The sequence below is a fragment of the Zingiber officinale genome, chromosome 6A (assembly GCF_018446385.1).
Source record: "Zingiber officinale cultivar Zhangliang chromosome 6A, Zo_v1.1, whole genome shotgun sequence".
In the NCBI taxonomy this organism is placed as follows: domain Eukaryota; kingdom Viridiplantae; phylum Streptophyta; class Magnoliopsida; order Zingiberales; family Zingiberaceae; genus Zingiber; species Zingiber officinale.
This window is the reverse complement of record NC_055997.1, coordinates 116,685,308-116,699,285: the sequence shown is the minus strand read 5'-3', so window position 1 is coordinate 116,699,285 and position 13,978 is coordinate 116,685,308. Positions and strand designations below refer to the sequence as shown.

The 13,978-nt window shown below is 34.1% G+C and overlaps 1 protein-coding gene across 2 annotated transcripts; it reads left to right on the top strand.

Annotated features, from left to right (window-relative positions):
* The first annotated feature begins 1,919 nt into the window (after nucleotides 1-1,919).
* On the top strand, nucleotides 1,920-13,294 carry LOC121997632 (cleavage and polyadenylation specificity factor subunit 3-II-like). 2 transcript variants are annotated; one of them, XM_042552146.1, is made up of 9 exons: nucleotides 1,920-3,057; nucleotides 4,541-4,677; nucleotides 6,114-6,177; nucleotides 7,896-7,961; nucleotides 8,622-8,691; nucleotides 9,774-9,878; nucleotides 10,710-10,851; nucleotides 11,272-11,368; nucleotides 12,285-13,294. In XM_042552146.1, exons 2-9 carry the CDS (start codon nucleotides 4,556-4,558, stop codon nucleotides 13,098-13,100), a joined length of 1,482 nt encoding a protein of 493 aa, XP_042408080.1. In that variant the 5' UTR covers nucleotides 1,920-3,057; nucleotides 4,541-4,555; the 3' UTR covers nucleotides 13,101-13,294. The 2 variants fall into 2 exon arrangements, with proteins under 2 accessions (XP_042408080.1, XP_042408078.1); XM_042552144.1 differs by lacking the exon at nucleotides 1,920-3,057 and adding an exon at nucleotides 3,123-4,017.
* The last annotated feature ends 684 nt before the right edge of the window (nucleotides 13,295-13,978 follow it).

The window sequence follows — 13,978 nt, the reverse complement described above, 5'->3', positions numbered from 1 at the left end:
GTTACACCTATTTCCTCATGCTCATCTAAGTCCTACAATATTAATCCAATTTGTCACCTTCTCTTCGCTTATAACATCCTTGACCAATGAACTTAAACCTTATAGTTCCCTGAAAACCAATATCAAACTCAATGCTTCCAATTGTCTTCTTTGGTTTAGGTGCTTTAGGTTCTAATTGATTCTTATGCAAAGATCAAGCATCTCACATATCTACTGCTAAACTAGAAGGATGCAACTTATTCAGGATAAAAGAGTTAATTTCAGCATTTATATTACTTCCCAAGTATGTAACTGATTGTGATTGCTTCTGTGATGTTCCTTTTCACCTACAATGAGATACGAGTTCTTATAAAAATATTTGCTTATATGCTGAATGACTCTTGCATTTTCCAAGTATATAAATATATCTTAAAAAATTAAAATGAGACGGTCGTTGTCATCCAATTCAAGAATATTCTGCTTCTCTCCGTAATCAGTGAGATAAAATAAGGATTATATATATATATCAATCTTCTACTCCATTGATATAGAGGAGGCAATGCAAAGAGTTAAGGGTGGCCTAGTTTTTGTTTGGTTTACTGATTTTCATTATCAACAAGGTTGTTTAGGATTAAAATCCTACCTACAAATGAAAAAAGGTCCATAGGTTCAGATCATAGGATTGTATGATCCTATAATTATTTTGGGACTATATTTAATATTTATAATTTATCGTAGCAATAACATAGCTAATACCAACTTCTAAGATGAATGATAATTATAATAATGTTGTCTTTGCTATGAAAGCTTGACTCAGGGGCTAAAATTAGAGAATAAGAGAGAAGTGTGACATTATAATCTTCAATTAAGAATTCAAAAGAATAACAACAATGAAAATTTACATCCACTTAAGCTTGCAGTTAGCACATTATAAGCATTGTTAGGTTTTCTAGGATAGTGAGTACTATTTGTACATTAATAGTCACTTGTTAATGATTCAACTTTATATATATATATATATATATATATATATATATATATATATATATATATTTATCAACGATCTTGGTTCTCAGAGTATGAATATTATCCAACACTTAGGCTAAAATTATTATTAGTCTTATCATAGATTAAAATCTTGAGTCGTTTTGCTTGATACGGGCAAAACATCTCCCACGGACCGACACAACATCGCCACACCGCTACGCGTCCGGACGCGTCGCGTAGACCCGGTGATGCATTCGGACTCGTCACGCAAGCTTGGCGACACGTCTGGACGAGTCGCTTAACTTCGGCGATGTGTCCGGACGTGTCGTGCATGTCCGCGGTCATCGTGGAATAGACGTAGGAGGGGTGATTTTTAACTTAGGCTTTAATAAATAACTTAGGTTAATAATTTTAATCAACTCCTAGGTATGATTGAGATTATTTAAATAGGATTAATTAAAGCCTAATAAAATTATCCCATTAATTTAATATATTTATATATATTTAAAATTTTATTTTATTATTTTATTTACTTATTTTTATTTTAAAATATTTAGATTAATTTTTTTTTGAGTTGATATATTTTATATTTAAAATGGACAAAATAAGAAATGAGAGGATTAGAGAGAAGTCGAGTTGCATCTATTAAGGAAAAACTCCGAGAGACAGGTTTAAGATGGTACGAACATGTACTTAGACGACCAATAAATGCTCCAGTTAGGCGATGTGAAACTATGATAAACATGCATAATTGCATATCAAATGAGGAAGCAGAAGACCAAAAAAGATTTGGTTAGCAATAATAAAACAAGATAAAATTTATTTAAATATAGATGATGATATAGTAGGAGATAGAGCTCAATGGCGTAAAAGGATTCATACAACCGACCCCACCAAGTGGGAAAAGACTTGGTTGTTGTTGTATATTTTATATTTAAAAAATATTGAAATTATATTGGCATGACACTAGTTTAAGACCGAAACTCGTGCACGGCTTGAGATTTTAAACCATGAGTGATATACAACAATCTGTTGCCACACAGAATAAATAATGATTGTGAGCGACTCATGCTATTGGCTTTGTGGACTGGAAGCTCTTTTAAAAAAATTAGACTTAAAGTTTTCACTTTTTAATACTTACAACAATCAAGAAATTTACATTCAAGTTGTTTTCATCAATAAGTTAGCGATGGTTTGCAATCTCACATCGTTCCCGGCGACACAGTCGAAACATATTGTTTTGATGAATTACCGAACTTGATGCTCTTTGGCACAACTAATTTATCCTGTATCACTTTAGAATTACCTTAATTAAGCCAATCAAATTGACCTTTTTACCAATCAAAAGAAACTTTGTGAATCCCCTACATAAATTTGGAGGAGAGGAAGATATGACTTCTAAGTGTGCATAAGTTGTGCTCCAGAGGTAAGATTTACTTGGCATGCGAACTAGAGGGAAGACCATCTACCTATTATCAAAAAACAAAAAAAAATATTTCAACTCTAAACTAGCCAAAATAAATGAAATCAAACTTGATTTATCACAAGGCCCACCTAATGAACTTATTGACACAAAAATTGGACTCCAATTACGCCCCAATTAACATAAATGATGGCTTGGTTCAACTCTTGTTGGGATTGATTTGTGTATTAATAGAAAAATTTTCTTAGAAATATTTACAAGTCTGAGCAATTAGTGTTATATGTTTAAGGAGTTCTAGGACACAGGCTCAACTAACAATTAGGATTAGTAATGTTACTGTGAGGAGAGATGGAGGACAGGAAATTATGTAATTAGAGTTGTTATAATGAATTGGTGATATTGACCTCAGTTGAGCTCAGTGGTCAATAGATCACATAACTAATTTAGCTGGGACCTTTCCTTATATCCTGGTTACATTAACATTAGCACTTAAGTTTCTTGTTTTATTGTGATCTTTTAGTTTTCCTGTCATCTTTTTTGTTCGTAGAACATTTGAGAAAGATATTTGGTATTGTTTACAATCTCTCTATGCAGTTATACCTTTGGACATAAAACAAACTATTCAAGTTGATAAGGATCTTGAGATACGTGCCTATTATGCTGGACATGTATGTTTCTTTTCTTTTTTTCTTTTTTTTTTGTTTTTCTTACAATACATTTTAGTTTTTTTTTCCTTTTCTTTTATCCAGCTTCTCTCTGTTCCACTTGTATACTGCATCTCTGTCTTTGCGCATACAATTTTTTTACTTGTCAGAATTAATTTTTAGAAGTTTGTTGGGAAGATGAAGTATAAGCTTTTAGTTCGAGATAGTCAAAAGAGTACATATAATTGTATTGTGTTGCAAGCCAGTCATTATCATCTAGTAAAATTTCATACTTTTCTATGTTTTTTTTTTTGATAAAGGTAAATTGTATTAAAGTCGAGCAAGGACTTACATGAGGAGCACTCAAAAATCTAAACACATGCGTTTGAACCTTTCTAAACATCCTCTCAATGTTTGGCACACCCCTTCATATTGACATCAATTTTGGGTTTGCCAAATCAAATAGATCATAAAAGATACAACTAAGTGACAGGCTTTATTGAGTGGAGATATACAATTTAGTCAACTCTATGTTGTCAAATTTAATATTCTTGTGCTCATACACTAATAGAGAATCAAACCCATTCTTATAGACCATTGATTGAATGATTTTACCTTTTTGTGTTTTTGCATCATTGGATGCACTCAGTAACTATCATAGATGAGCAGAGTGACTTAATTATATTCTATTCACGACTTTTTTAGTGCCTGTAACAATAGTTACAATAACATGGCTTGATGATGATAATGATGATTAGCATGGTGACGATGAGCAGGAGGAAGAGATGCAGTCAAGATGAAGCATGCTGAGGGTCATCTACAAGGAAGGAGACCTCTTTGTGGTGGTGGGTGCATGTAGCAGTGTGTAGGTGGGGCGGTGAATTGGTATTCTCCTGTACAAATGGTGTTGTAAGGGGAGATGTGAGGAGCAGATAATGGCATAATGAGGATGGTGGCGAGGTTGAAGAGGAAAAGGAAATGGAGGTTGATTGAGCATTATTAGAATTTGGCATAATTCACATTTTGGATATTACATAAAAATGTCATGTGCCTTTCAGGAGGAGATGTCACATTCGTATATAACTCATGGCCTTCTTTAGGAGATTGTGAAAATATAAATTCTAGAAGCAATAATATGCTCTGCTACCAAGTTGAGAAGAAATAAATGGCCAAGTACATTGCAAAATCAAACAATTGCATGTGCATATGTCCCAATCCTAATAGAATCAGCACTATCAATCTGTCATATCACTGTTAACTTGAAAATTGATTTATTGTGTTAAAAATCATGTTCCTAACCTTGCTGATAAGGCAGTAAGTAGCAAATGAAGGTGAATTATTGATGCTGATTGAAAGGGATATGTACATGCTTTCTCAACCCACTTGCAAGGTTGATGGAAGAGCTTGCTGCATATGGAAACACTGACTTGCTTTCCTTGTCCTTGTCTCTTTCTGTTTTCCCAATTATCTAATTTGCCTTAATCTTGGTTATTTTATTATTTTCAAGGTCCTTGGAGCTGCAATGATTTATGCAAAAGTTGGAGAAAGCACTATTTTGTACACAGGGGATTACAATATGACACCAGATCGACATCTTGGAGCTGCTCAAATCGATCGTTTACAGCTAGATCTTGTTATAACTGAGTATGCATCATATATGTTTTGTGATTTTTAGTAATTTTTTTGTTTTTGGAAGTAAGACAAATAATCTCATTTTATCATTTAACTATCCAAACTGGATCAAGCTTGAACTTTGGAGAAGCACATATGTACGGTATTGAGAGCAAAGAAATACATTCAAGAGCTTGGCAGTGGTTTGTAGCAGTAACGGTGTGATAAATACATTATTGTCAATATAAAATTATTTTTTTAAAAACAAGAATACATGGACCATGTGAAACTATGAAACTGCATGTATGTCCTTGTACTACCAACATACACTTTTTTAAAATCTTGGTCGTGGGAATTCATATTTGATAGACCAGTATGATATCTCTGCAGATCTGTTCTTGAAGGTCAAGGCCTTGGTATCTGGCATTACATTGGACATGTTTTATGGAGCTAGATTTTTCTATAAGTAAACCTTACAGGCAATGTGGGGGTAAAATTGGCTGCATAACCATTTATATTAACAAAAAAAAAATGATAAATGCAATCTTATCATATAGATTGCTACTCTTGTTATTCTATTATTGTAGGTATAAGGAAAATAGCAGATTATTCTTGGCTATGCTTGAGATATCAAGCACACTTACCAAGAACTCTGACATACTCACAAATTGCCTTGCACACCTCTCAGCTACAGACACAATTTTCTCTCTGGTTCTCATGCTATTTTGTCCTTTATAGCTTGGTTTTGCCGCCAAGTATATGGTTCTTGAGTTGTTACTTTTGGTTCTCATAGGCTTTTTGATATATTAGTATTCTGCCATGTCATAGAGATGATTCTCCATCTCCTTTGTATCCCAAGCACCACTCTAGCACTTTATGGGTACTCTGGCATCGTGCTGTGGAGGGTTGTAAGCACAGTCACTATCATATTCACATGGAGCTCTTCTCTGAGCACTGATATCCATTAGCTTGGCAATCTAAGTGGGTGCTGACCATTTTTTCATCAGTTGTCTAACCTACTCAAGCCTATCTGGAACCGTCTCCATTCCAACAATGTGATGGGCATCTTGACATAGTATAACTAAATGATTCAGATGAACGAACTAATGACTATTCACAAACAATTTGGCCAGCAACAACTTGCATAGATTGTTTTAGCTTAAGAATCTAAAATTCTAGGAACCATGAGAGATAGTTATTATTTCTAGCCAAACGAGCCTTTTAGTCTTATTCAACTTAGTTGGATGGTTGAATATAGGTACAAACATGTACCTATTGGTACAAAATTTAATTGGAATCACTGGGCTTATTGAATTACTTTGGTTATAAAATCTGTGGAAAATAAAAAAAGTTTATTTTTCTTGGCTGCTGCCCATGTGTTCTTGTTCCTGCTTTTTTATATGTACGTATGATCTATATTCTTTACACAATATACAATTATGTAAGTATGATCTATATTCTCATTGTAGATCCACCTATGCAACAACTATTCGCGACTCAAAATATGCTCGAGAAAGAGAGTTCTTAAAGGCGGTATGTAGTATTTGTTTCTGTGCATATAAGAGAGATGATAGAAAAATATTCCAACTTTCTTAGTTATCTAATCATTTCTTTTATTTCTATTATAAGTTGTACCATAAAGTGCAACCAGGTGCATAAAGCTCCCGCCAATGCGGGGTCTTGGGAAAAGGTCTATTGTATGTAGCTTTACCTTGCTTTGCAAGAGGTTGTTTATGAGACTCGGACCTGTGAAGCAAACCTTGCCATTGCGCAAAGGCTCTCCTTCATTATAAGTTGTACCCTGAAGTTGCTAATTAAACTATTATATGAATGATAAGTTGTCATAACTTGGAGGTGTAATTCCATTTAACAGGAGGTACGCCACTTGATGACATTATATTAATAGGTAACCAAGAACTATAACAACAATAGATAACTCAAGGTAAACAATATCTATTCAACAAAGATATGCATTCATCCCTTTGTCATAAAAAGTACAATAAGAATATATATTAACAAAAAGACAAACGAACATAACAACAAGTAAAACTAGGAAAACAAAATCCAGTTTTTAGCATGTCAGTAATCTCTAAGCAACTCTATACATGGGGTTGAAACCAACTAAGGCTTCAAAATTAACCCTTGCCTACAAAATTAGAGGCCAAGGTAAACAAGGAAAAACATAAATTGCTAAGTAGATAAAAAGGAAAGAGGAAATATATATATAAATTGTAATCTTGATTAATCAAGTTCAAAGATCTAGATAAGTCTTCCCAACACTAGAGTTCTTAGTGGGTTTTTATTTTAATATAAAGTCGACTTTTATCTTTATGTCATTTAATTATCACCCACTGCCACTCGTTATTTTCACAAGTTTCCATTTATCAAAATCTATTCTCCATAAGTAAATTCATTTAATTATCAATATTTATTATGGCAATTATATTCACTTTGAATTATCACCCTTTAATCCTCACTAAGATATCTGTTAAGAAGTGAATTGGCAGAGTTAGGTTCTCGAGTTATTCATAATTTTATAGAAAATGTGCGTTAAAATCCTAATTGATGATAAATAATAATATAGCACCCTTGGGCAAAAAAATTTTGACGGTAGGTGACCCACTCTTCCACGTCTATATGAGCGGTCAGGTACTCTAGTAAAAGGCTAGGCTTAGAGTTCTCGTTTTTTAGTATTTATTTTTACAATTTATAATAGTTGTTATTTCACCTCAATCTTTAACACTATTCCACTGTAGGTTGACATTATTTAATATGTCATTCTTAGCTTGAGTCAAATAATGGTTAGTTTGAGTAACTAACTTAAGTCATGCAATTGATAGTTCTTCACACATAACTGTTAATGCCAACAACAGAGATACATTTACTAAATATGAGTTCTATTAGTGCAACTATTGATGTTAATCAAAACAGCCAATGATAAGCAAGTTTTTTTTTTTGGTCGGCCACAAATGGTTTGGTATCATGATTTGTTAAAAATCTTTAGATATTATTCAAATAAATAATTACACCTTTCCATAAATGAACTGTGCGTGCCTTAAACTTAATTTGATCAAAATAAAAAAGGGTAACAATGTGACCCTTTGTAGCGTTTATATACAAGTAAAAATACAACTAAAAGTTAAAAGTTCTATCCGGTCCATGAGGTTGCTTAGGCTTTATTCTGTTTAACCTTTTTTGGCATTTCAATCACTGAATTTAGGATTTCCTATATCATTCCTTATATTGCTTAGGTTCACAAATGTGTTGCTGGAGGAGGAAAAGTTCTCATCCCAACATTTGCCTTGGGGAGAGCACAGGTACTAGCTAACACAACTTTTAAAGTTTGTTAAGTATTAGTTTTTGGTCACTATTGTTTACTTTGCCAAACTTGTCATCCCTTCTTTCTTGCTTCCTTTTTCTCCTATCCTCCTAAGAATTCTACCCTAAATTTCGATGATTATGTTTGCAAATATGTAGAAGTGCATCTACACAGTAGACTGAAGCTCAATTTACACCCACTATCGTATACCTTGAACCTAAATGGCAATTGTGCCCCTCTATTGGAAGTATTCATGATCATCCAGTAAGAGAAATCGAATTTATTTGAGAGTACCTATTTGATTCTAACTATTTTGGCATTGGTCATTTGGATCTCGGTTAGCAGATGTAAAGTTTGGATATATGAATGTCTGTATTTTTTTATACAAAGTAAAGGAGAAGTCACTTGGACAAGAAGGTGATTTACAATTTTTTTTTTGTAACGTTGGATCAATTGATACACTGGGAACTGGCTTCACATTCCACAAGAAAAATCCTTAACAATGGAGCATTATCAAAGGATTACATTATATGAGAATCTCCTTGTACTAGATATTGGTAGCAAGTTTACATTGGATTGAAATGATGTGTTCCTTAGCTAAAGTAATCATTGTCACTGATGGTGCCATTTCTTCTCATGAAAATATCTTGTGTTTCAGGAACTTTGCATTTTATTGGATGATTACTGGGAACGAATGAAGTTAAAGGTCCCCATCTACTTCTCTGCTGGTATGTCCTTTTGAGTTTTTATCTTTCCTTTATTTTTTATTTATTTATTTATTGGCAGATTGCAGTTTTAGGATGAAGAATATCTTGTTTTCCTCATTTCATTTTAGATGGATTCTTGTTTATCTACTATTAATATAGAGCTGTCCTATGCATTTTTAATTTGAGCTGGGCAGCAAGTGTGATTCATCTCAATCATAAAGATTTGTCCTATTTCTTTATAGAAGGATGTAGGGAAAACTTTCTTTTCACAATGTCACAAAAGAGTCTAAGTAATAAACATGTCCATTCATGCCAAATACTGGAAGGAAATATATAATGTTTGCTATGTGCTTTTTATACCATTGAATTGGTGCAGTATTATTAAATTATGTATTGATGTCAGTACTTATTTCAACATTGGCCACTGGATGTAGAAATGATTGCTTGCAATGCTTTTGCATAGTATAGGATGAATTTCCTACAGGAAATCAAACCAAGAAGGAAATAAAAGGATAGAAAATTATCCCGGCAGCACCTTCCTTCCATTTTGGTAGAAACAAGGGAGGGAAGGGAAAGTCAAAGGAAATCTTTCCCTAGTATTCTTATATATGCTTCCATTGAATTCGAGCATAAATTCACTTTCACATGCAATGGAGCTCAAAATTTGAACTTAAATAAATTATTATTATTTAGATAATTTTAATAATTAAGATTTTAAAAATAAGTTTCCCTCTCTTTTTTTTCCCTCCAAGGAAACAGTCAGCGGAAAATATTTTACAATTCTTGTCTTATGAATATTTACTTCCTACCTTTATATTTTCCTAGTAATTTCCTTCCTTTTGGCAACAAAGCCTTAGGTTTTCTGTTCCACTTTGGGATGTAGTGTGTTATTGAAGTAAGAGAATTTGCATAATAGGTTTTTAGGTTGATTCCTATTTTTAGTATGTAATAGGCATCTCTTTACAATTACAATAATACAACTTATTTCTTCCACTTTAGCGCTCTACTTTAATGTTTTATTGTATATTATAATTGTTCTTTTTAAAGTAATAGTAATATGTAGACACAAGATCATGTTGTTTGCATGTGGTGACACTTTTCAGGTTTGACAATTCAAGCAAATATGTATTATAAGATGTTTATTGGATGGGCAAGCCAAAAGATCAAAGACACTTCATCAGTGCGCAATACATATGACTTCAAACATGGTATTTTCTTGAATAATTTATTCTTCATGTCCAATTTGCTTTTTCTTATGCGCCTTGTTTGAAATGTTGGTATATGAAAAGTGCTGGCTGTTATATTAAAATATTTTAGTGCTGTATGATAGTTGATTAGGTGGACACATAATTTCAGGAATCATTGTATGTGCATGCAGTGAACTCATGGTTATCATCTAGACAAGAACAGAGGCAGTTTGTAGAGGTCCAGGAGGTTGAATCTAAAATAGAAGAAACAAGCTTTGATCATTATGTTATGCAATTTAATAGTGTTGCAAGAACAGTTTACTTGGGAGGTCCCTGAGGAGGTGGCAAAATTGTAAATTCCCATCCACGTAGGAACTAAGCAAGCATTTTGCTGAAACTTTGATGTTGGTGAGCACCTCTTTTTGTAGGACGGATTTTTGCAATTATTAGGTTGACCTTTCCAATGATCCGTCTGCAATCTTAACACTTCTTTGTAGAGTGCTCTCGAGGATCTTCTCCTGAAGAATGCTTGGAGTTAGTCTTCAGAGTAGAGTGCTCTGGAGGACACTCCTTTGACATTTTAGTTATCATGACATGATATGATTAAACAGATGAAATATTATTGATATACAATTTGCTTTAAAGAAGATTAGAAAAACTTGCATGCAATATCATATAGCACATAATTATTTTCTTCAATTATCCTTTATTTCATTTCTCTATTTTCCTGTGGTAATCACCAAGTAACTTGAATGCTAATCACCAAGTAACTTGAAACCTCAAATTTCAATCACATTTATTCATGTAATTTCTAGGCTTAACATTGCTTTTATGGTGTGTGTGATCATTCAGTGTGTCCTTTGGACCGATCTCTTGTTAATGCACCTGGACCTTGTGTTCTCTTTGCGACACCTGGGATGATTAGTGGAGGATTTTCCCTCGAGGTTTTTAAGCAGTGGGCTCCATCTGAGCTAAATTTGGTCACACTTCCTGGGTACTATTTCTTATGCTATTAGGCAATTCACATTTTTGTTATTTACTTTTGTTTTTACAGACGTAGATTTCATTACTTACACTAAACCTCCAATTGTATAGGCATTATTTGGCAGTTGTCTGATGTTTTACTACGTGATCAGTTACTTTGACAATGATAAGTGAAAAATAGACTATCTAGTAGTAAAATGATCTGCTTATTCTTATTCTAAATTATGAATTTGTAGGAACAAAAATTCATACTTATCCTTTTCATCAATCAAATATGGGCATTTTATTTATCTAGTAGTAGTCTATTTCTGGATACTTCACTAGTTTGCCATGATCTGTATGATTTGATCATATGTGAACCAATTTCTTATTTTCCTGTTGTTTTTGTATTTTCTTTTCTGGTTCATTAACATTCTTTTCCATCTTCCAGATACTGTGTTGCAGGGACCATAGGGCATAAACTGATGTCGGGAAAGCCAACCAAAGTAGATTTGGACAAAGAAACCCAGATCGATGTTAGATGCCAGGTTCTGGACTTATTAATACGTTGTTTTTCAAAATTTAGTTCGTGTTTCTTCGTGTTGGGAATATTTCAATTCAACTTTATACTATTTTACCCCGCCTCATATTATTTAGTCGATATAGTTTTTAAAGCATCAAGGATAAGAGGTCCAGTCAATGTTTCAAGTCTATGCTTTATTTGAAACAGTCAAATCTATTACACTGAAATGTGTAAGCGGTAGTCTTGTAGAGGGAGATCAAAGAGAACTCAGAAATAGATCTGAATGAAGAAACCACATAAACTTCCAAGTTCTGGACTTACCAATATGTTGCTTTTTCAACATTTTGCTTTTGTGTTTCTTCGTATCTGCAACACGATTAAAGTATTTCTTTGGCAACATGAGTTTGAATTGTTGCAGTATTTCGATGAAATTTGGAAATGTTTTAGGCCTATCTAATACTATTTTTATCCTGGCTTAACCTCGATAATTTTGCCCCTTATTATTTAGTAGATATGTCTTTTAAGCATGAAGGGATAAGACCATAAATTCTATACTTAAAAGGAGTGCAATCTATTAAACTGGAAACTTAAAATGCTGTAATTACTTCATTAGAAATGGAGAGAGATTAAACACTATGATGACAACATCAAAAATGGAGATTAAACACTCTGTCGGCTTCATTAGAATTGAATCTCTTATTAGCCTCTCTAGGTTTTTATATAGATGAAATGAGGATGCCAGACTTCATGCTGGAAACGAACCCAAAACCATCCAACAGCTTTTAGATTACTGTCAATATACCATTCAGCATGAGCGGAATCTCCAATTACATTCCTAATCTCAAAATACCACCTCTCTTTTCTTCCTTTTTGGTCAAAGCAGCAACTTAATTATTCTTGACGTTGTCCTCATTGTAGTAATCAACTGTCTCACCATGCAGATCCATCAACTATCTTTCAGTCCTCACACGGATGCTAAAGGGATCATGGATCTTATTGGATTCCTCTCTCCTAAACATGTGATGCTTGTACATGGTGAAAAGCCGAAGATGGCCTCACTACGAGAAAGAATTCAATCTGAGCTGCGGATACCATGCTGTTATCCAGCCAACAACGAAATAGTGCTGATTCCTACCACCCCTAGTGTCAAAGTAGGTGCCACAAAGAAGTTCATCCGCAGGTGTTCTACTTCCGCACTTGGTAAAACAGATGACAAGCTGCTCATTTCATGCTCGACTTCCAATGAAGCTTCAGGTGCCCAAGGCATCCTCGTGATGGAGAAAACTAAAACCGCAAAGATCATCGATGAGGATGAGCTTGTACATACTCTCGGACTAGAAGAACATAAAGTACTATATGCCCTTTGCTGCCCTGTGGAATTCAGTACCATGGAGCTGGCAACAAACGAAGCAAATATCATCTCACTTTGTGAGAGTTCTCTCATGGTGGTGGATGTGCCAACGAGTTCGACTACAGAAGATGTAAATTCTGCAGAAAATCGCAGTTCCCTTCATAGTTTGCTGGTGAAATTTAGAGCAAAAATAGACTGTACGAACATTCAAGTTGCTCCAGCTCATCTGCAGCTGCGCTCCTTCCATGTTAGTGTTTGTTCGAACGAAGATTGTAAATATAGGATGAAGAACAAGAATGACATTCCCAAGTCGATGGTATATTTCTGCTGCAGATGGTCACCGGTGGATGACAAGTTTGCGAGGGAGCTGCTTCAGATTATGGAGCAGTTGAACTCATCATGCTGATGTCGATTTCAATCCTTCATTATGTTTTTATCAGCTTATTTAGTTAAAGAGTTTCTGTTAGTACAATGTTTCACACACTTTCTATGTCAACACTAACTAATAGCAGCCTCATGTTTTGCTTTTCACCCTAATTCTTATGAGAATTTATTTGTAAAAGGGAAATTACATTTTTGTAAAAGGGAAATTACATTTTCTGCCGTGGACTCATTGTATATGGTCTTGAGTGCGCTTGTCTTCGGAATGATCTAGTGGTTAGCGTATAATTTGAGATTTTCTGGATCACTTTTTGCGGTTTAGAGAATGATCTTTTTGTATGTATTAGTAAGGATGAATGGTCCCTACTTATTTTATAAATGAGGGTTATCTATCCATCAATGCATATAAAGGGATTATTCCGTGGATCGTAAAAAGTAGTCCAGAGAATTCGGTCTCTAAAATCGAGATAAATAATTTATGTGTTAGTTACTAGAAGCACGTGTATTCATCTTTTGCTATTACGAGTGTGCTTACCTCGATTCAATATAAGAGATCATATCCGGATTATTTTTTAAATACTTTTGATCATTAAAAAAAAAATCCGGATCTTTTCTCTCCCAGGACGGAGCTACTGATTATAGCTGCCAGGCACCTAGCCCTTTTGATGCTAAGAGTGCCCTCACCGTCGCTAATTGTAAGAAAACACACCTCCAATTTTTTAAATTATTTTTTCGCTGGTTTTGAAAATTTTGCACCAAGCTGAGGGTGGTAAGGACACCAGAGTTACTGTACCTCAATTATAGAAAGATGATTACGCTTAGGCATCTCTTACCGTGCACCAATCCGTCCCAAATTTCTGTACTTCACTTAATGCGGGATTGCACTGTCACTGACTCATGTAA